The 22,945-nt window shown below is 41.9% G+C and overlaps 1 protein-coding gene across 2 annotated transcripts; it reads left to right on the plus strand.

Moving 5' to 3' along the window:
• Positions 1 to 7: 7 nt before the first annotated feature.
• LOC106574426 (cilia- and flagella-associated protein 221-like) lies at positions 8 to 21,197 on the plus strand. Of its 2 annotated transcripts, XM_082962860.1 has the most exons (22): positions 8 to 394; positions 812 to 964; positions 1,819 to 1,914; positions 2,193 to 2,294; positions 3,248 to 3,351; positions 4,161 to 4,320; positions 6,504 to 6,636; positions 6,899 to 7,031; positions 10,882 to 10,993; positions 14,534 to 14,623; positions 14,774 to 14,869; positions 15,401 to 15,488; positions 15,685 to 15,782; positions 15,940 to 16,020; positions 16,199 to 16,306; positions 17,140 to 17,301; positions 17,864 to 18,023; positions 18,234 to 18,334; positions 19,563 to 19,658; positions 19,747 to 19,866; positions 20,430 to 20,489; positions 20,732 to 21,197. In XM_082962860.1, exons 9-17 carry the CDS (start codon positions 10,991 to 10,993, stop codon positions 17,918 to 17,920), a joined length of 783 nt encoding a protein of 260 aa, XP_082818986.1. In that variant the 5' UTR covers positions 8 to 394; positions 812 to 964; positions 1,819 to 1,914; positions 2,193 to 2,294; positions 3,248 to 3,351; positions 4,161 to 4,320; positions 6,504 to 6,636; positions 6,899 to 7,031; positions 10,882 to 10,990; the 3' UTR covers positions 17,921 to 18,023; positions 18,234 to 18,334; positions 19,563 to 19,658; positions 19,747 to 19,866; positions 20,430 to 20,489; positions 20,732 to 21,197. The 2 variants fall into 2 exon arrangements, with proteins under 2 accessions (XP_082818986.1, XP_045553596.1); XM_045697640.2 differs by lacking the exons at positions 8 to 394; positions 812 to 964; positions 1,819 to 1,914 and having other exon boundaries at positions 1,925 to 2,294.
• The last annotated feature ends 1,748 nt before the right edge of the window (positions 21,198 to 22,945 follow it).

The following is a 22,945-nucleotide window of genomic DNA, read 5'->3' on the forward strand; positions in this document are numbered from 1 at the left end:
GCGCAGAAATACGTAATCGGGTTTAACGGTCGTCTCACGCTGTACTGCGCATGTGCATGCCGTCATATCAAAAGCACTCCTTCGATATAACGTTGTTTTCACTTTCACGAGGTTGTAGTAATACCATGTTCAACTGCTTAATACATTGGCTCGAATCTAGGTTGTGCCTTTAGATAAATTAACGACTAAAGAATATTTTTTTGCTTTTCTCATTCACTTCTCAAACCCCCAAACCCGGTTTTGTATGCTGGGTCTATTTTGCAAGCATTCCCAGAAGTCTGGCGATGTTGCGCCTCTGGGCTTAGAAACTCTTTGCTAGTACTAACCACGTCCCACCGAAGCATTACTATGGCGACGAGAGTGTTTGGTGGATGTTCTGTCGGTGAAACAACAGGTACGTGCCGTTTTCAACCCTGAAAAGCACCGACATCATGCAACGAATAAAAAAGTGTGTTGTTTATGAGCTACCAAATCGAACCTAAAAAAAAATCAGTTTACAGACTAATATATCCAGAAAGTCGCACGGTTGTCATGTAGTTTGATAACAATCTATAGTAGCGAGCTGTTCCTCTTGGCTAGCTGCTCCTCTCTGTTGTGCCAGCTTCCACTCTCTCTTGCTAACCCGTCCCTAGCTAGTTTGCTTACTTTCCAGTGTCAACCACTGTAGCTGCACATGCACAAAGTTGGCTTGCTAGCTTTGTGTCATTTGGTTCTTCTCATTACCATATGGACAACATTGCATCTTTGAAATGCAAGCATTTACATATCTGATGTGATATAATTTGTGATATTGTTTGCTATCTTCTTTCAGCCCTGTTTTTAATGGAGAAGTGATGGAAGTGGCACACTGAATCAGAGACATTCACAGACAGTCAAAGGAAGAAGACCCCTCTATCCCTGTGCCAACTGGTGGAGGACAGAAAAAGAAGTCCCTCTAATGTCCCTCATCACCTACTAGAGAACCGTAGGACCCTTACACTTGAACAATTTGATACACCTCAGTCATATATTTAACAGGCTATATTCAGTCAAGAAGAATATGTTTATTGTAGCAGAGTGCTTAGGCTAGCATGCTCATGATGCTATCTGAGTTACCGTAGCCTACATTATACAGTGTGTGGCTCCACAGGCATTTTGGTTTCTTATATTTCCATTTTAGTCATTTAGCAGATGTTCTTATCCAGAGCGACTTACAGTAGTGAGTGCATACATTTTCAAACTTTTTTTGTACTGGTCCCCCGTGGGAATCAAACCCACAACCCTGGCATTGCAAGCGCCATGCTCTACCAATTGAGCCACATGGGACTAAGCAGACGGTGAATGCATATATCTCATTTATATTATACTTATACCTTCCCGAAACGTATACCAAATTCAAGAGCAACAGTGCAATCCAAGCAGAACCCTCAGCACTTCACTTCAGTGGGTTTAAACTGGGGAAGGATTATCAGAGGAGCTTGGTGAGTGAAGCAATGAGCTTCAGCAGTGTGTTGACTGTTCCATTTGAACAAAAGACAAAGCGCTGACTTTAGATAAAATTGTGCAGTTATATGCACTTCATCTACCAGTACATTCTTATACAAGGCATCATCTAATTCATCTTTGTTTTAATCTTCCTCGGAAGCTTATCAACATATCATCTGAAGTGATCAACATTCACATTATCCACACCCAAACAAAGCTTTTCAAAACAAAATATTTAAAAAAGGTATTTGTTTATTACTATTTGATGTCATGTTATGCATTCCGTCTATAATCTTTGATTTGTATGAGTGTTAGCGTTGATGCTTAATTCCTCCATTTTGATTTTCTGTGCAGCATCGTCTCGTCCCCGGGCTGTCCTACACAGTGAAAGTACACTTCTGTCCTGACGAATGGCGCTACTTCTACGACTGTATTCGGGTTCATTGCAAGGTTGGAATCCAGTGCTATGTTAGTTTCTAATCAAGTTCGCTTGGTGTCATGCCTGACAGTGATATTTTCAACTTCTACTTCTAATCTATTCAACTGTCAATCAAAATAGGGATTTGCTGTGTTTATACATCACATGTTGTTTGTTGTCAACGTTTCTCTCCATAGTTGCTGCAAGGTAAGTGTACTGACCAGTGTACTGCTAGAAGGTTTCGTCCTGCTTAGAACTCCAGGAAATCTGCATCAGGGAGCGTTGTTATTCTCTCTCAATCTCTCTCCAGGGGGAAGAGAATTTACAGGTTCCAGTCCATGCCTACCTCATCACCGATGAATTGCACATCCCAACACACATCACCATACCATCTGTCCCACTGGGCCAAAAGGTGAGGTGAAGTGGACATTTGTGTCTCTCTGTGCATCTTTGCCTTTTGAATAGTCTTTAAACCCATCAATGAAACTTTACAAGAGGATTGTACATGAGTTGCATGGCCACTCATATCCCTTACAGAAAAAAACACATTTGTGAAATCATGTGTTTTTAGAACACTTCACATATGATCACGTTTCCACATGTGTAGTTTCATGTTCTCACATGTTGCTTTAAATTGTCACATTTTATCACATTAACTTCACATAAGATCACATGGAAACATGTGTTTTTGGAACACTTCACATGTGTTCACATGTGAAATTCATGTGTTTTTCCCGTAAGGGATAGGCAACAGCTACAGCCTAGTCTGCTAAGTGTTTGCTAAGTGCACCAGTTTCTGAATTAGCCTGCCAGATAAACATGATGAGTGGCAACAAAGGCTTGTTTGTGGAATAAACTCAGTGTGTTATTATGGTCATGTAACGGATCATAAACGTTTGTTTTTAATAATCTCTGTTGACACTAATGATGCCGTGAGAAGTCAATATATTAGAGTCCATTTGCACAGGTAGATAGCTAATCCTAGTTCTCTAAGCCTTATGCTGGGGTATATGCTAGGGTCAGTAGTATTTGTCTTGCATATTCAACAATCATCAGTTAAAACAATACGCTTGGAAAGAGAATACTTTACAAATATCAGAATATAAACATTTGTAGAGCCCTAGAGATATAATAATTGTTTACATTTTACAGATTGTGACGCAATCCACTTTCCATGTTTTTTTCGGAGGGTATTTTTGTCTCTTGATGAAAATGATTGTCTTTTGAACTGAGTGGCTGACTGAATTTGATTTAGCTTTACATTGTAGGTCTCAATGAACATGTAGGCTGTTGCCCTTTCTCTCTGGGGCTGTGCGATATCTATGCTTGTTATCTTTGACCTTTGACTCGTCTTTGACCTTCCAGTGTCAGCCATGTGATCCCTCTGAGCTGCAGCTGTGCCATTGACTTTGAGTTCCAGGTGTACATCATCCAGCCACACAAGGCCTTCTCTGTCCAGCCCCTGTCAGGTAACTCCAATCAACAGACTTGGTAGCACTTTACATTAGGCCACTGAATAAAGTGGTAATAACACCATTATGTTAGAGTCCTGATGACAGAACAAGATAGCAACAACATCTTAACAGCTCAGCCAGACAGACAGTGAGGATAACACCTGTATTATTCTATCTACAGTTGGTATATATTCTGTGATTAATGTATTTAGCCCACGTGTCTCATTACCAGATGTGTATCAATTTATTTTTAAGTATTTGACGGTAGGATCATTTCTGGTTCACAATAAGGTTCCGGCTATGTTTTTGTGTTAGTTCCTTGAGGTGATTAGTTTAAACTTTGAACCACATAATAGTTTTTTTAAATTTTTTGCTGACACCCAGACTGACCTCTTATGAACTCACGTAATATTATTCGCTCATTACCTAGCCCCGACCTGTGATTCCTCAACACCACCATCATGTCTTCTGTCTGAATTACTGTGGAAAGATTCTCATGGTCTGCAACAGCCACATTGACATAAAGCAGTCAGGGACTCAGTGCATCTAGCACAGGGGGAACTGTGCTGTTTTGTCTCTGGCATTGATGGTGATGCTTTCCAGACAATGAGTGATGCTGGATTTCCGGGGTTACGCAAATAGCCTAGTACTCAGACTGGGTAGAGAGATGTGAAAGACTATCTCTATGTTTTCCGTTGTTTTAGGGGTTCGAAGTGTTGAGTTTAGGTAGGCCTACGTATTGTTTTCCTTTCAAAAATGCATTATAGGTCAAAATTCTGAGTTCGTCAAGACCGGTATAATCCTTTGTTTGTGTTTGATTCTAGGAGTGATTCCAGCAAATGGGAAGGTGTAGGTGACCGTCACGTTCAGGCCGTTCCAGTATGACACGTCCCAGGTCACTCTACAGGTGGTCATCTCCCAGTTCAACTCCAAACCCTACGTCTGCACCCTCAGCGGGTCCTCCTCGCCCCACCTGGCACTCAGGTATCCCAGAACCATTTTGAAATGTTAAAAGTTAATTCATCAAATACTATATTGAATTATGCAATTTTTACCAGGTCATAGTTAAAATTTTATACATATTTGATATATGGTCAGCAATGTTCCTGTTTTCTTGGTTTGTGTCACGTTATTGCTTGTTATTTTGTGTCATTGTGAGTTCCGTCAATTGATGCACTGAGCCAAATATATTTCTTTACTGATAAGACTGGAAAATATGTGATTGTTAAGTGGTTACAATATCCTTGTGTAAACAATGCTTACGCACATTTCATAGAGCGAGTGCTATTGTGAGAGAGACCAAGTGCAGCACATGTACCGTATTGAAACTTTCTGTCTGCAAACTTTGAAAATAGAAATTGTACAAACATTTAGAGAGATAAAAAATGAACTCTTGCAGCGAAGAACCATACAAGTGCATACTGTTCCATTTTCATATAATCAAATGTTTCTCTGTTTCTAAGTGTGTATATAACACATTAGGAATTTTACGGTTGATAGATACTTTAATAATTTCCTCCCCCCCCAAAAAATTATAATGATGTATCATGTTTATCTACATTTCTTGAAAATGCACATATATGGTTCTTCTGCACGATTCTAGTTATGATGATATCCTTTTGTTTCATTGATTTCTGTTCATGGCTAACTTCTTTGTTTAGTCCTGAGCTACAGACTCAAAACCACGCACAGTCACTTATAATGATAAACAGGTTATTCTTGTTCCTAGTCTGTATATAAAATATCATTTTTGATTCAGTTCCCATGAGAAAATGGGTGTACTCCATCACTGACAGTGGACGAGTTTTACTCCCCTGTGTTATGACTAAGAGAAGTTAATGATTTATCAAGCAAGGGAACTGCAGTTATATCAAAATGCATCGGTATCCAATCCATTCAATGTGTGTGCTTCAGATCAAATATTCCCATGTTTACTTCTCCCTGGACCCGCAATAAAAAATATGAAGATAAGATATGAATGAGTTAAATGAAGAATTGGCGGATTGAGTTGCACCCTCTTTTGCCCTCAGAACAGGCTCAATTCATCGAGACATGACTACAAGGTGTCAAAAGCGTTCCACAGGGATGCTGGCCCACGTTGAGTTCAATTCTTCCCACCGTTGTGCCAATTTGATTTGATTTGAAGTTGGCTGGATGTCCTTTGGGTGGTGGACTATTCTTGATACACACGGGAAACTGTTGAGCTTGAAAAATCCAGTAACATTGTATTTCTTGACACCATCAAACCCGTGCGCCTGGCACCTACTACCATACAAAGGCGCTTACATCTTTTGTCCTGCCCGTTCATCCTCCGAATGGCTGTCACGACTTCCGCCGAAGTTGGTCCTTTTATACCAAGTTCACTCTCCTGCGCCTGACTTCCCTGCCACCAGCACGCACCCATTACAATGGCACACATACAATTCATGTCTAAATTGTCTCAAGGCTTCAAAATCCTTCTTTAACCTGTCTCCTCCCCTTCATCTACACTGAAACCATGGGGAGATTATTGCTTATTTTGTTCAGCAAATATTGATAGGATATATCTACTCTTACAATGCCAACAGCCCCAATGACAGTATCAAAGTCAAATTATTAGCTAAGTACACAATTAAGTTATTAATGGCAGATAAAGCCTGGTAAGTTATTAGTCAACTATAGCTATGTTGAGCTCTGGAAGTCTTCCAGCAGGCAGTCCCCAAGATACAGTACTTAGCGCTCTCTCTTTTACTCCATTAGCATTAGGTTTGTGCCGTAGGCCTAGAGTGATGGAAACAAACTATTATTGACATTTCACTGCAGTGGGCTAAATCAGGGTCACACAGAGTGTTTCTTGGTAGTCTTAAACAAATCTACTGTGAAACAAAAGTTTACACCTCACACACATGGTTATGGGCTTAAAAAAAGAAGACACCTGTACCATGTCAGATATAGCGTTAAAATGTATTACATTTTCAGTTTGCGTGCCAATATTACTGAAATATCACAAAACCGTTTGACATAGAAACATCGGATTTTCAGCATTTAAAAAAAAAAAGTTTATTAATTATGAAATTACAAAAGAAAATATGAGTAACATTCCACAGATGAGGCCACTAGAGGGTAATTTGGTCATTTGACTGCAGGAAATGTGCTACATACATTTATTGGTGTTGTTTCTGACCCAGTCAACAGGAGAAAGACATGGGACATGCAAAATAAGTTTTGTTTGTTGACAGTCGAGGGCCTCCACCTGTCTCCTTGATACAGCCTCTGACCAAAACCAAGCAGAGGTCAATGCGGACACCTGAAAAGTCAAAGGTACTGCAACCATTAATCTCCTGCTGTACCTTCGGGTGCGTTTCCAGAAAGCCTTCTAGCTGACATCACACCTTATTTATCCTGAAAACCCAGCTGCACAGAGATAAGAGTCATACTAGAAATAAAGGACAATGTTAGCTACGGGGCTTTCGAGCGACTCACTCAAGTTAATTTAGCAGACTATACTATGATGTAGATAATGAGGTTATCATATGAATATGAACATATCTGGTGTGTGATTGGTATTGTTTGATTTCAATAGACTGTAAGGGAGAGAAGAGAGAGTGATGTGAAGCTGAGCCTGAAGACAGCAGTTGATGTGTCCGCCCCAGCTGGAGTGGTCAAGATACTGATACAACAGACTGATAAACTGAGCTCTAAAGACCTGAGGGAAGGTAGCTGGACAAGTTTTACACCCGTAATCAACTTTCACACCAGTAATCAACATACATTAGATTTTCTCTAAGAGATGAAGGAGTGTCATTCACTATTCACTTAATGTAAAGAGGGGAGAAACCGGGTTTGTCGGATGACTTGTTTGCTAGTATGACTGAAAGCTAACTCAGATGATTCAAAGTCTGGAATGCTTAATTCATTGCCATTTGGGTCTGCTGCAGACTGTATTTGCTGTTACTAAGTTACAGATATACAGTTGAAGTCGGAAGTTTACATACACTTAGGTTGGAGTCATTAAAACTCGTTTTTCAACCACTCCACACATTTCTTGTTAACAAACTATAGTTTTGGCAAGTCGGTTAGGACATTTACTTTGTGCATGACACAAGTCATTTTTCCAACAATTGTTTGCAGACAGATTATTTCACTTATAATTCACTGTATCACAATTCCAGTGGCTCAGAAGTTTACATACACTAAGCTGACTGTGCCTTTAAACAGCTTGGAACATTTCAGAAAATGATGTCATTGCTTTAGAAGCTTCTGATAGGCTAATTGACATAATTTGAGTCAATTGGAGGTGTACCTGTGGATGTATTTCAAGGCCTACCTTCAAACTCAGTGCCTCTTTGCTTGACATCATGGGAAAATCAAAAGAAATCAGCCAAAGACCTCAGAAAAAAATTGTAGACCTCCAGAAGTCTGGTCCATCCTTGGGAGCAATTTCCAAACGCCTGAAGGTACCACGTTCATCTGTACAAACAATTGTACGCAAGTATAAACACCACGGGACCACGCAGGCGTCATACCGCTCAGGAAGGAGACGTGTTATGTCTCCTAGAGATGACTGTACAGTGAGGGAAAAAAGTATTTGATCCCCTGCTGATTTTGTACGTTTGCCCACTGACAAAGAAATTATCAGTCTATATTTTTAATGATAGGATTATTTGAACAGTGAGAGACAGAATAACAACAAAAAAATCCAGAAAAACGCATTTCAAAAATGTTATAAATTAATTTGCATTTTAATGAGGGAAATAAGTATTTGACCCCTCTGCAAAACATGACTTAGTACTTGGTGGCAAAACCCTTGTTGGCAATCACAGAGGTCAGACGTTTCTTGTAGTTGGCCACCAGGTTTGCACACATCTCAAGAGGGATGTTGTCCCACTCCTCCTTGCAGATCTCCAAGTCATTAAGGTTTTGAGGCTGACGTTTGGCAACTCGAACCTTCAGCTCCCTCCACAGATTTTCTATGGGATTAAGGTCTGGAGACTGGCTAGGCCACTCCAGGACCTTAATGTGCTTCTTCTTGAGCCACTCCTTTGTTGACTTGGCCGTGTGTTTTGGGTCATTGTCATGCTGGAATACCCATCCACGACCCATTTTCAATGCCCTGGCTGAGGGAAGGAGGCTCTCACCCAAGATTTGACGGTACATGGCCCCGTCCATCGTCCCTTTGATGCGGTGAAGTTGTCCTGACCCCTTCGCAGAAACCCCCCCCAAAGCATAATGTTTCCACCTCCGTGTTTGACGGTGGGGATGGTGTTCTTGGGGTCATAGGCAGCATTCCTCCTCCTCCAAACACGGCAAGTTGAGTTGATGCCAAAGAGCTCCAAGTGTGTTACCAATTCTTTTCTTGGTGACTATGGTCCCAGCTGCCTTGAGATCATTGACAAGATCCTCCCGTGTAGTTCTGGGCTGATTCCTCACCGTTCTCATGATCATTGCAACTCCACGAGGTGAGATCTTGCATGGAGCCCCAGGCCGAGGGAGATTGACAGTTCTTTTGTGTTTCTTCCATTTGCGAATAATCGCACCAACTGTTGTCACCTTCTCACCAAGCTGCTTGGCGATGGTCTTGTAGCCCATTCCAGCCTTGTGTAGGTCTACAATCTTGTCCCTGACATCCTTGGAGAGCTCTTTGGTCTTGGCCATGGTGGAGAGTTTGGAATCTGATTGATTGATTGCTTCTGTGGACAGGTGTCTTTTATACAGGTAACAAACTGAGATTATGAGCACTCCCTTTAAGAGTGTGCTCCTAATCTCAGCTCGTTACCTGTATAAAAGACACCTGGGAGCCAGAAATCTTTCTGATTGAGAGGGGGTCAAATACTTATTTCCCTCATTAAAATGCAAATCAATTTATAACATTTTTGACATGCGTTTTTCTGGATTTTTTTGTTGTTATTCTGTCTCTCACTGTTCAAATAAACCTACGTTTAAAATTATAGACTTATCTTTTCTTTGTCAGTAGGCAAACGTACAAAATCAGCAAGGGATCAAATACTTTTTTCCCTCGCTGTACTTTGATCCGAAAAGTGCAAATCAATCCCAGAACAACAGCAAAGGACCTTGTGGAGATGCTGGAGGAAACAGGTACAAAAGTATCTATATCCACAGTAAAACGAGTCCTATATCGACATAACCTGAAAGGCCGCTCAGCAAGGAAAAAGCCACTACTCCAAATCCGCCATAAAAAAACTGACTATGGTTTGCAACTGCACATTTGTCACGTCCTGACCATAGAAAGCTTTTATTTTTCTATGGTTGAGTAGGTCAGGGCGTGACAGAGGGTTTTGTCTAGTTTATTTATGTCTATGTTGGTTCTAGTTTCTTTTTTCTATGTTGGGGGTTTTGTCTAGTTGTTGTATTTCTATGTTGTTTTTTTGGGATGATCTCCAATTAGAGTCATCGTTGTCTCTAATTGGGGATCATATTTAAGTGGTTGTTTTTCCCACCTGGGTTTGTGGGAGATTATTTTGAGTAAGTGTATGTTGCACCTCTTCGTCACGGTTTGTTGTTTTGTATGTCTTGCATAGTTTCACAGTTCTAATAAAAATGTGGATCGATACACACGCTGCGCCTTGGTCCCATTCTTCAGACAACCGTAACAACATGAGGACAAAGATTGTACGTTTTGGAGAAATGTCCTCTGGTCTGATGAAACAAAAATAGAACTGTTTGGTCATAATGACCATCGTTATGTTTGGAGGAAAATGGGGGATGCTTGCAAGCCGAAGAACACCATCCCAACCGTGAAGCACGGGGGTGGCAGCATCATGTTGTGAGGGTGCTTTGCTGCAGGAGGGACTGGTGCACTTCACAAAATAGATGGCATCATGAGGGAGGAAAATTAGGTGGATATATTGAAGCAACATCTCAAGACATCAGTCAGGAAGTTAAAGCTTGGTCGCAAATGGGTCTTCCAAATGGACAATGACCCCAAGCATACTTCCAAAGTTGTGGCAAAATGGCAGCAAAGTCAAGGTATTGGAGTGGCCATCACAAATCCCTGACCTCAATCCTATAGAATTTGTGGGCAGAACTGATAAAGTGTGTGCGAGCAAGGAGGCCTACAAACCTGACTCAGTTACACCAGCTCTGTCAGGAGGAATGGGCCAAAATTCACCCAACTTATTGTGGGAAGCTTGTGAAAGGCTACCCGAAACGTTTGACCCAAGTTAAACAATTTAAAGGCAATGCTACCAAATACTAATTGAGTGTATGTAAACTTCTGACCCACTGGAAATGTGATGAAATAAATAAAAGCTTAAATAAATCATTCTCTACTATTATTCCGACATTTCACATTCTTAAAATAAAGTGGTGATCCTAACTGACCTAAGACAGGGCATTTTTACTTGGATTAAATGTCAGGAATTGTGAAAAAATGTGTTTAAATGTATTTGGCTAAGGTGTATGTAAACTTCAACTGTGGATGTATATATATATATATATATATATATATATATATATATATATATATATATATATATATATATATATATATATATATTTTTTTTTTTTTTTTTTTTTTTATTTAAAACATTCTTTTTTACAATTCAGTCATGATGGCCCAACCTCAGCTGGGCCTCCAGACAAGACAGATGAAGGAGGCATTCTTTGAGACCAGGGTTTGACAGGACATCCAGGAGGAGGGAGCCAATCATCTCAGATGGTGAGGAACCATAATTTACTCACATTAATAATCATAAACAGTGCATTCGGAAGGTATTCAGACCCCTTGACTTTTTCCACATTTTGTTACATTACAGCCTTATTCTAAAATGTGTTAATTGTTTTTTTTCTTCAATCTACACACAATACCCCATAATGACAAAGCAAAAACAGGTTGAGATTTTTTTGCAATTCTATAAAAAAAAAACACATCACATTTACATAAGTATTCAGACCCTTTACTCAGTACTTTGTTGAAGCATCTTTGGCAGCAATTACAGCCTTGATTTTTCTTGGGTATGACGCTAGAAGCTTGGCACACCTGTATTTGGGGAGTTTGTCCCATTCTTCTCTGCCGATCCTCTCAAGCTCTGTCAGGTTGGATGGGGAGCATTGCTGCACAGCTATTTTCAGGTCTCTCCAGAGATGGTCAATCGGGTTCAAGTCCGGGCTCTGGCTGGTCCACTCAACGACATTCAGAGACTTGTCCCGAAGCCACTCCTGCGTTTTCTTGGCTGTGTGCTTAGGGTCATTGTCCTCTTGGAAGGTGAACCTTCGCCAATGTCTGAGGTTTTCATCAAGGGTCTCTCTGTACTTTGCTCCATTCCCTCAATCACCTCCTTGACCAATGCCCCTCTTCAACGATTTTTCAGTTTTGCCTGGCGGCCAGCTCTAGAAAGAGTCTTGGTGGTTCCAAACTTCTTCCATTTAAGAATGATGGAGGCAACTGTGTTCTTGGGGACCTTCAATGGTGCAGACATTTTGTGGTACTCTTCCCCAGATCTGTGGCTCGCAACGATCATGTCTCGGAGCTTTACGGACAATTCCTTCGACCTCATGGCTTGGTTTTTGCTCCGACATGCGCTGTCAACTGTGGGACCTTATATAGACAGGTGTGTGCCTTTCCAAATCATGTCCAATTAATTGAATTGACCACAGGTGGACTCCAATCAAGTTGTAGAAACATCTCAAGGATGATCAATGGAAACAGGATGCACCTGAGATCAATTTCGAGTCTCATAGCAAAGTGCCTGAATAAGGTATTTCATTTATACATTTTTTTAAAGTTAATTTGCAAACATTTCTAATTACCTGTTTTTGCTTTGTCATTATGGGGTATGGTGTGTAGATTGATGAGGAAAATTACATTTTAGAATAAGTCTGTAACGTAACAATGTGGAAAAAGTAAAGGGGTCTGAATACTTTCCCAAGGCACTGTAGATGACCATATCTATGGTTATGTACCAAATGTCATAGGTCACTCAAACTGTACTGTAGATAAACGTTGAAGGATTTCTTTTGATAAAAGCAAGTTCACTTTGGGAAGGACTCTGTCTCGACACAGACCAAAATACAGGTTTTGGAGGAGAGAGATTTTGCAGATTATGAATATATGGTAAGATTTGTAATTATTCATGATAGTCATAAAAGTCATAAAACACTGTTGCTGTATGTTGTATATCCAGCATTTTTCATGTTTTCCTCTGCTCTGGCTTTGTTTTCTCATCACTTGTGCAGCAATCTGGGCAACCAGTTTTTCTCCGGTTTGCATACCGTATTGTAACTATGATTTATATACACAACATGACCAAAAGTATGTGGACACCTGCCCGTCGAACTTCTTATTCCAAAATCATGGCATTAATGTGGAGTTGGTCCCCCCTTTGCTGCTATAACAGTCTCCACTCTTTTTGGAAGGCGTTCCACTAGATGTTGGAATATTGCTGCGATTAGGCCTGGCTTGCAGTCGGCATTCCAATTCAAGTCAAAGGTGTTGGATGGGGTTGAGGTCAGGGCTCTGTGCAGACCAGTCAAGTTCTTCCACACCGATCTCGACAAACCATTTCTGTATGGACCTCGCTTTGTGTGCGGGGGCATTGTCATGTTGAATCAGGAAAGGGCCTTCCCCAAACTGTTGCCACAAAGTTGGAAGCACAGAATCATCTAGAATGTCATTGTATGCTGTAGCATTAACATTTCCCTTCACTGGAACTAAGGGGCCTAGCCCAAACCATGAAAAACAGCCCCAGACCATTATTCCTCCTCCACCAAACTTGGCATCTGCCAAACCCAGATTAGTCCGTCAAACCCAGAATCACTCTTAACTGGGGGTGGCAGGTGGCCTAGTGGTTAGAGTGTTGGACTAGTAACCAAAAAGTTGCAAGATCGGGTCCCTGAGCTGACAAGGTAAAACTCTGTCGTTCTGTCCCTGTACAAGGCAGTTAACCCACTGTTCCTAGGCTGTCATGGTAAAAAAAATTAAAATAAACATCTGCTTAAGTGTGATTCATCACTCCAGAGAATGTGTTTCCACTGCTCCAGAGTCCATTTGTGGTGGGCTTTACACCACTCCAGCCAACGCTTGGCATTGCAATCTTAGGCTTGCATGCGGCTGCTCGGCCATGGAAACCCATTTCATGAAGCTCCCAAAGAACAGTTATTGTGATGACTTTGCTTCCAGAGGCAGTTTGGAACTCGGTAGTGAGTGTTTACCACGCTACGCGCTTCAGCACCCGGCGATCCCGTTCTGTCTGGCCTACCACTTCATGGCTGAGCCGTTGTGGCTCCTTGACGTTTACACTTCACAAAAACAGAATTTACAGTTTGACCGGGGAAGCTCTAGCAGGGCAGAAATTTGACGAACTGACTTGTTGGAAAGGTGGCCTCCTATGATGGTGGCACGTTGAAAGTCACTGAGGTCTTCAGGAAGGCCATTCTACTGCCAATGTTTGTCTATGGAGATTGCATGTCTGTGTGCTCAATTTTGTACAACTGTCAGCAACGGGTGGGGCTGAAATAGACAAATCCGCTAATTTGAAGGGGTGTCCACATACTTCTGTATATGTAGTGTATTAAGTTATTTTTCTTAGAACTGCATTGCTGGTTAAGGGCTTGTAAGTAAGCATTTCACTGTTGTATTCGGTCCATGTGACAAATACAATTTGATTTGATTTGGTTTGAAGTCAGGCTGTGCAACTGTATTTGAGTTTTATTGAGAACGGCCAGTATATGTATAAAGCCAACCGTAGTGACTTTAAATTAGATATACAACATGACGCTGTAATGTCAGGAAGAGCTACTGCTATTGCTGTTTCTTCTAAAGGGGAACAGATGACAGATCTCTCCCAGGACACTTAACAGCACTTCCTCTCCCCTCTCTCTGTTTATTGGCTGTATTTACTCTGTTCTTTACAGGCCACCATTGTTTTTAGAGAGGCCAATCACTCCACTTGGTGATTAGATAAACTCCTTTCATATGTCTTCTCTGGAATCTGGAGCTCAGGCCAGGAACCAAAACAGCCTTTACACCTCTTCCCTATGCCTTGTCCTCATCTGTGTTTCATACGTTTGTGTAACACAGGTAGTTTAGTGACCATGCTAGTGTGATGATCAGTAACCTTACCTGACACTTGAAGAGTTGCAATGGCTCCTCTAGCAAATGCCTAGGATTTGGCTTAGTGGGCTAATGCATTCTCACGTGATCCCTGTTAGTCACACTTGCTCGTATTCTGAACATGACAAATGCCCGTCTTAATTCCAGGTTAGAAAAGGAGAGGTGAGGAAGGAGAGGGACTTTGCTACAGGCCAACCTAAGCTCTCTACCAGACGGGTCCTGCATAACACAGGACAGGTAAGCATGTCGAAGTCAAAATGGACCTGTTTGCCTCTAAACTGGCATCAAATGGAATGCATATTGCTCCCCCCCCCCCCGAGTATGAGAGCTGCTTTCATCCATTTTCTTTTTCACAATCAAAGCGTCTGTTCTGTTTGTATCTTCCAGGCACCGGTGGGCACGCCTTCCTTTCGCATGTACTCCAGCAGTCATCTGGAGATCAGGCAAAGAGCTCTGAGGCTCTTCCAGCAGGCAGCCCGCAAGGTACAGTACTTAGCCCTCTCTCTCTTTCACTCCATTGGCCTTAGATTAGGCCCTAAAGGCATCAAGTGCCTCATCCCAGCCCACTCAACACAATGGTTTCACTCACAAACCACAAGCCAAAACCCTGTGAGACGGTGTGTATACTCTCTATGATAACGATCTTAAGCCATGTCATAAGATGGTGTAGTAGTCCCTGTAGTATGTCTGGGAGGGGAATTCCTAAGGTCAGCTATATTTAATGATGTAGCCTACATTCAATCAAATGCCAAACTGTAAAACCAGTATGTTATACAATACCTCATAGGCAGTTGGAAAGCTGACAATGTCCAAGTCCTGGTTCTCTTTAATATCATATTTCTCCCAATTCATACTTGAAAATATTTTGGGGTTTTGTATTTATATCATTCTCTATTTGAGCAAGACAGATGTACCGTAACAGATGTCATACAGCACGAAGAGGGTTATACTTATAAACATGCATAACCTTTCGAAAGCAACACGACTTCTAAGTGAGTGCACCATGTGTTTCAGGTGGTGATTCAATGTCGTGTGAACAACAGACTGGTCTCGTTGAGGCAGCTGACTCAGAGCTTGAAGCGCCTGTCCACAGGAGTAAGAGGTATTGCACTGTTGAGACCCCACAGGGCAAACGTGTTCTCTATTTGACACAGGCATATGATCAAAATACATACCTGAACGATGCAGCACACACTTTTGTTGTGCCAAAATATATATTTTTTTATCTTAAAGTTATTTGACCCCCAAGTCATTTTGATGTTGGAAGCAAGCAAGATGCATGCATTCTTCTGTTTCAGTTGAGGAGGAGACTTTTCATCCAGCGAAGATCTCACCAGACAACGTGATTCCTTTCACATTCCCTATCTTCTCTCTTCCTAACCAGTCTGATGAACTGGTAAGTGCAGTGCACTTTGATAAAAAGCCATCTTGTTCTTGCATGGATAACTTGCAAAGAAGGAACACTGATTTAATTTGCCCAGTAGCTTGTATTCATTGTAATGATTTAGTGAAAATGACCATAACGTAGTGTTGGACTTGTACTGTATGCCCAGGCTCCCAATGCATTGGGTGCCGTCCCTGTTAGGCCTATTGAGGCCCTGGTCAAACGACACACTCCATTCTTCAATCTGAAGGTACGTTTTATGAGAGGTCTTTGCCTGAATAAAGAATCGTTGATGTTGCTTGTACATTGTAGCACTAACAACTAGCTATTTTTGCCTTTCAGTCACTGCTGATGATGACAGGGATTTTGCTTATAAATTGTACAGTAACATGCTCACTTCTGTCCCATTACATGTGTTGTTTTTCAAGGTTCCCCAGCATTACAAGTTAATGGGGTACCAGCTTGTTTCGGCCTTTGAGGCTGCAGTTAGCTACATTCCCCCAACCCAGCCCGGGACTCTATGCACTGGGGCACAGGTGAGCCAAGAGACTCACCACCAACACTGTGGGACGTTCACGTAGCTGGTGTGTAATACACAGATCCATTTATACAAAAGCAAATAAATCAAAGTCAATCTTTGAAGCCTTTTATGAGATGATGTACAAGTGATATAACATAAACAATGTAATAGAACAGCAATAACCCTGAGAACTCTGAATGGTTTGATTGATTACTTAATGGGGTCACAGTCAGAGACTAGGATCTGCTCTGCTCCTCTGACATCCAATAGCGTGTGTGTATTTGCTCAAACTGATGCAGCAATAACCTCATTGTTTATGTAATCAAACCATTACTTTTAAAAATGTTCCTATAGTTTCCCATGGTTGACAAGACCGTGACAAGACAACCATTAATCACCCTTCTCCAGAGCTCATGGTCCCCACTTAGCTCCCATCATACAAACACTTACTCAGTTGCAGGCAGCTCTCCATAGCAAACTCTTTACCACAACATGACTTATTACAGAAACATCCTACAACTGTCAGATCTGATCTTACTTTAGCACAACGTCAAGTAGGATTTTTGCAATTGCAGAACTTGAGTTTCTAATAGATCTCATTGATATGATTTTTATAGTGTATCTCTACTCTTGCCAGCATGGCAGTTATACAAGACTGATAAATCTTTATTTTATTTTTTTCTCTGCTGGGTCATATTCATTACGGAACACTGTAGGAAAACATTTTGTAACGGAAAACAAAAATGTGTGTTTGGTATTGAACAAGTTCAGGTCGTCTCTCCTGTTTCAGTCTTTCGTTTGGTTTCCTAATGCACTGGTTGCTTACGTGGTTGTGTCCCTGTCTTTCAGGATGAACTGTCGCCCAGGGTGATCCGTTCTCCCTCGGGGTGTGCAGTGGCCGAGCCAGAAGGCGAGGAGGATGTGGAGCAGGAGGACGAGTGTCCCAGTCTGAGCTTCACGGCCCCCACCGCCCTGCTGAAGCCTCCCTACGCACACCCCTTCAGAATCTTTGTAAGGCAATATCACAGAATATGATAGAACACATGTATTTATTTATTTACAGTATATCAGTGGAGGCTGGTGGGAGGCGCTATAGGAGGACGGGCTAATTGTAATGGCTGGAATTGAATAAATGGAACGGTATGAAACACATCAAACATATGGAAACCACGTTTGACTCCATTCCAATTATTCTATTTCATTCCAGCCATTACAACAACCCCGTCCTCCTATAGCTCCTCCCACCAGCCTCCACTGCTGTATAAATAAATGTGTTCATCATGCATATCTACAGTATGGACCACGTCTATGTCATATCTCTAGTAAATATCTCCTGGTTGTCCATTATAAGGCTGTATACAATAGATGTAGTCATAATGATTGGTCTTGCTATCATGCATAGTGTTGGAAATGTTTTGTTAGAATCTCTGTCCTGATGATTCCCACAACAGCTGTTCCTCTTCTCAATAGTGGAATCCTTCACTGGGCCTGCGATTATCTATAATTGTGAATCATTTTGCATTGATAATTTATACTGTTCATGTTCCATGTTGGACTTTGTTCTGCTCTGTAGAACCCAGCCCCCCGGTCTCCATGCCTTCAAAGCGGACCCCCTGTACCTAGAGTGTGACCTGGAGTTCCACCTGTGTCCACTGCCTCGGTACACCATCCCAAAGCCCTCTGTGTTCGGAATGCACACCCCCAGCACTCAGAAGACATTTGTAGACCGAACAGTAAGTCTCTTTCATATCAAGAGGAGTTATTAAGCAAAAACGCTTACATTTTTGTGTACTAGCATTGCATTTATATATAATTTCAATATAATTAAAAAATAATAGAATACCTTGATTTCTCACACAATGTGGACATTTGTGGTAATTGAGACTAAAGCCAAAGCCGTTTTTACAACCATTACACAATTCTTTATTCTGATCAAATTGCAGGATGTGATCCGAGGCGTGATGACCTGCTAGAAGTTCCCAGCGGCTGCCCTGGCCTCTCTGTCCAACAGTCCCACACTCACCAGTAGGTGGGCCCCGCGCATGTAAGGATCCAGTAGCACAGCTTTACAGGGCTCACACCACACATACAGCTGCATAAAGCGACCGCTAAAGTGACAGTGTCTTAACAGTACATGATGTACTAACTCATCTATCCTATGTGTTCTTGAGATAACAGTGCAACATATGGACTGTTGTTTTTCACACACAACTGAACACTTTTTTATTAATGAGCTTATCTTGTTTGATCATCTTGTTTGACCAGCTCACAGCCGAGGTTTCATGGTACTGGGATGCTATGGGTAGGTAGATAGCACAGGAGGTTGGTGACACCTTAATTGGGGAGGACAGGCTCGTGGGAATTACAGGAATAGAATGAGTGGAATGGGATCAAATACATCAAACACGTGGTGTCCAGGCATTTGATGCCATTCCATTTGCTCCATTCCAGCCATTATAATGAGCCGTTCTCTCCTCAGCAGGCTCCTGCGGGAGATAGTTAGGATTGTTTTGCTATTATATGCAGATTTTCCATTGATTGCATAGAGCTTCAATGAAGGCACCGCACGCAACCAGTAAGTTTCACTTAAAAAACCTCCTACCCTTCCTCAGAGCATTTTGACTTGACGAACGTGGAAAACCCTTTTGCTCCTTAGGAAGTACACTGTAGGTTATAGGCCACCCACAAACTTCCTCCAGCTGGCTCAGTGTGTTTGTGCGTGTCCACTTCTTCCAAGGATGTTCTTGCTTGCTTCTTCTCAGCCTCCAGATCATTTGAATGGCTAAGGCTAAGCTGTAGCACGTTAGCTACAGGCCCAGACCAGTGCAAGTCTCACAGACAGACTTATGAATGGAAACACAGTGATTTACTTAATATTTACAGGGTGAGGGGGGACCGGCGCTCTGTTCCCTTGTCTAAGATCTATGGCCATGGTGCAGACTCCTTTCTGGAATCCATTCCAACACCAGGGTTACTAAGAGCCAGCGCTCTATCCTCTGCTTTGTTGAAGTAGTGTCCAAACAAGTCCAAGTGAAATGTTGCCTATCAGTTAAGGTCGGCCTCTACAACAAACCATAGGGCTGCCTAGTCATCTGACGTGAAGATAATGCAAATATCAACAGAATGTTAGCCTGTATGTTTATACTCAGCTGTACAACATGGGCTGAAATTGTGTTACCTTTTATAAATACAGTTGAGTCATTGAGTCAGTCAATGAATCCGGGCCTTTAATGACCTCCGAGTCTCTATCACCTGACCGTGTGTTCCACCAGGTCTGACCCCTTCAACAGTAACATTCTGCCCACCATGGCGCCCACAGCTCTGAATGGCCTTCCAGAAGATATGACAGAGGAGCTACTGGATGGACGGTAAGCACTAACACACGCTGACAGACAGACGGACTGAAAGTAACAGGAATCCGTTTCAGAGGTTCGTGTGACTGATGTGTTTTACCAGGTCTGAAAGTACAGGAGTATCTCTCACGCCTGAGATGATCCGAGCCGAGTTTCCCCTGCCAGAGAATGTACCTTCCACTACCAGACAGCTGAAAGACGACAGCTCTAAAGATGACAGCAGGTATACTGTTCGCCACACACACACACACACACACACACACACACACACACACACACACACACACACACACACACACACACACACACACTGCAGGACTAGGAAGCATCATGCATTTCTGTTTCCACTAAATTAACCTCTAATCCCTATGAGGAATACTGGCATTTAATTTAGCCTACAACTCAATCAGTGTGTCTTCCCTTCAGTCCTTGCCAATTGTCATCAATCAATGACTTGAATTAGCATTTGTGTCACGCACTCCATTTTCTGTTTATTCCTTCATGTTTGGTTTGTCATTATCTCTGTACTTCTATTGATGGTGTGGCATGCTAATTGTTTATAATTGGATTTGTCAAAATCATATTGTAATCAAATGATCTCTTCTAATTTGGCTAAAATAATGACGTTACATCAGCATGATGCACAATTAGTCAAGCTACACAGAATGCTAATGATGTTGCTGTACTACTGCCCCCTTGTGGCCAGGTTGGGATTGTAAAAGAGGACGTTAGATAAAGATTAGATAAAAGTGGAGACAACAGCTCATTTTGCTTCTCCTCCACTAGTTCCCTGTGTCCCTGTAAAACTCCCCAGATGATGCCTGTCAGTACAGCAAACACCTCCAGGTGAACACAACACTGTTCCTTTCCCTCCCACTCAGCATCTGGTGTTAGCATCGACGACTATCACACACACACACACACACACACACACACACACACACACACACACACACACACACACTTTATGATTCTTTATTTTTCTTATCTAAGACATATCTCTTTTTTATGTAATGGAAGATTTCAAAACCAAGAACAATAGGTATGATTACTAATGTGTGTATAACTTTTACTCATAACTTCTACAGGGAATCAAGAGAGCAGCAGCTGGAGATGTTTCTGAAGTCTCAGACCAAAAGACTTGGTGCCAAGGTGATGGCGCGACTCAACCACCTGAATATTGTGGTCAAGGCTTATTCACCCTCTACACCAGAGAATAAATAGTGCTATATTTGGTATGAGGCACTAAGGTTGATGCAGGAAATATCAGATTACAGTACCAACATACATTGACTGATATATTTCCTATAATATATTTTACTGTCAAATATATCATTACTGTAGCTGCTAAGCGCTATTGTACAGTTGCCACACCACTGATGCTGTGCCCATTGTCTTGCATTTACGCTGGCCAATTCAGCCAAGGACATTTTCATTTTAAACAGTCTTTATGTACTTAAAAGTTCGGCTTCTTGTTTTATTTAAATAATGACAGGCCTTTCTCGCAAATAAAATAATTGATAAAGGAATGATTCCAAATTCATACCTGTATGTCACAGATCCACAGTTAAAGCAATCTCTATTGCACTCTACACTGCTCTTTCCAACCTGGACAAAAGGAACACCTACGTGAGAATGCTGTTCATTGACTACAGCTCAGTGTTCAACACCATAGTGCACTCCAAGCTCATCACTAAGATAAGGACCCTGGGATTAAACAACTCCCTCTGCAACTGGACCCTGGACTTTCTGACAACACATCCGCCATGCTGAACCTCAACACAGGGGTGCCTGCTTAGTCTCCTCCTGTACTCCCTGTTCACCCATGACTGCGTGGCCACGTACGACTTAAACACCATCATTAAGTTAGCCGATGACAGGAGGGACCGTGGTAGACCTGATCACTGACGATGATGAGACAGCCTACAGGGAGGAGGTCAGAGACCTGGCAGTGTGGTGCCAGGACAACAACCTCTCCCTCAACGTCAGCAAGACAAAGGAGCTGAGCATGGACTACAGGAAATGGAGGGTTGAGCACGCCTCTATTCACATCGGCGGGGCTGTGGTAGAGCGGGTCGAGCGATTCAAGTGCCTCGGTGTCCACACATCACACATCGTGGTCCAAACACACCAACACAGTCGTGAAGAGGGCACGACAACTCCTCTTCCCTCTCAGGAGGCTGAAAAGATTTGGAAAATAGTTCTACAGCTGTACCATTGAGAATATCTTGACTGGCTGCATCACCGCTTAGTATAGGCTCCTGAACAGCTTCTACCCCCAAGATATAACTGCTGAACAGTTAATCAAATGGCTATCCGGAGTATTTACATTGCCCCCCTTGTTTTTGCACTGACATTCTTGCTCAGGTTCTATGCACACTCAATGTACTCTACCCACACACTCACACATACTACACCGACACTCCAACACACCGACACTCCAACACACAAACACACACACAAACACACACACACACACACAAACACACACACACACACACACACACACACACACACATACTACATACTCACGCTCACACACACAAAACACACACATGCACACATGCATATTTTAGGAACATTTAGTGGTCCTAAAACGGAACTTTGAGGAACACCGAAACTTACCATTAATTTGTCAGAGCAAAAACCATCCATAGAGAAAAACTGATATCTTTCCGACAGATAAGATCAAACCATTTACATTTTAGTCATTTAGCAGACACTCTTATCCAGAGCAACTTGAATGCATACATTTCATAAATATATATATATATTTGTACTGGCCCACCGTGGGAATCAAACCCACAACCCTGGCGTTGCACACACCATGCTGTCGTTGCAAACACCATGCTCTACCAACTGAGCCACAGGGAAGACTGAAACCAGGCAAGAACTTTTCTGTGTAGACCAATTAGGGTTTCCAATCTCTCCAAAAGAATGTAGTGCTCGATAGACAAACTGATATCTTTCTGACAGATAAGATCTAAACCAGGCAAGAACCTGTCTGCGTACACCAATAGGGTTTCCAATTTCTCCAAAAGAATATAGTGATCGATGGTGTAAAAAGCGGTACTAAGGTCTAGGAGCACTAGAACAGATGCAGAACCTTGGGCTGACATCATTAAAAGGTACCACCTTCACAAGATTTTAAAAACATTTATTGAGAGGAATTAGATATTCGATATAGGCCAATAGTTTTTTTTACATTTTCCGGGTCAAGGTTTGGCTTTTTCAGGAGAGGCTTTATTACCGCCACTTTTAGTGAGTTTGGAACACATCCAGAGGATAGGGAGCCGTTTATT

This window comes from Salmo salar, chromosome 16 (assembly GCF_965601325.2).
Source record: "Salmo salar chromosome 16, fSalSal1, whole genome shotgun sequence".
NCBI classification, from domain to species: Eukaryota; Metazoa; Chordata; class Actinopteri; order Salmoniformes; family Salmonidae; genus Salmo; species Salmo salar.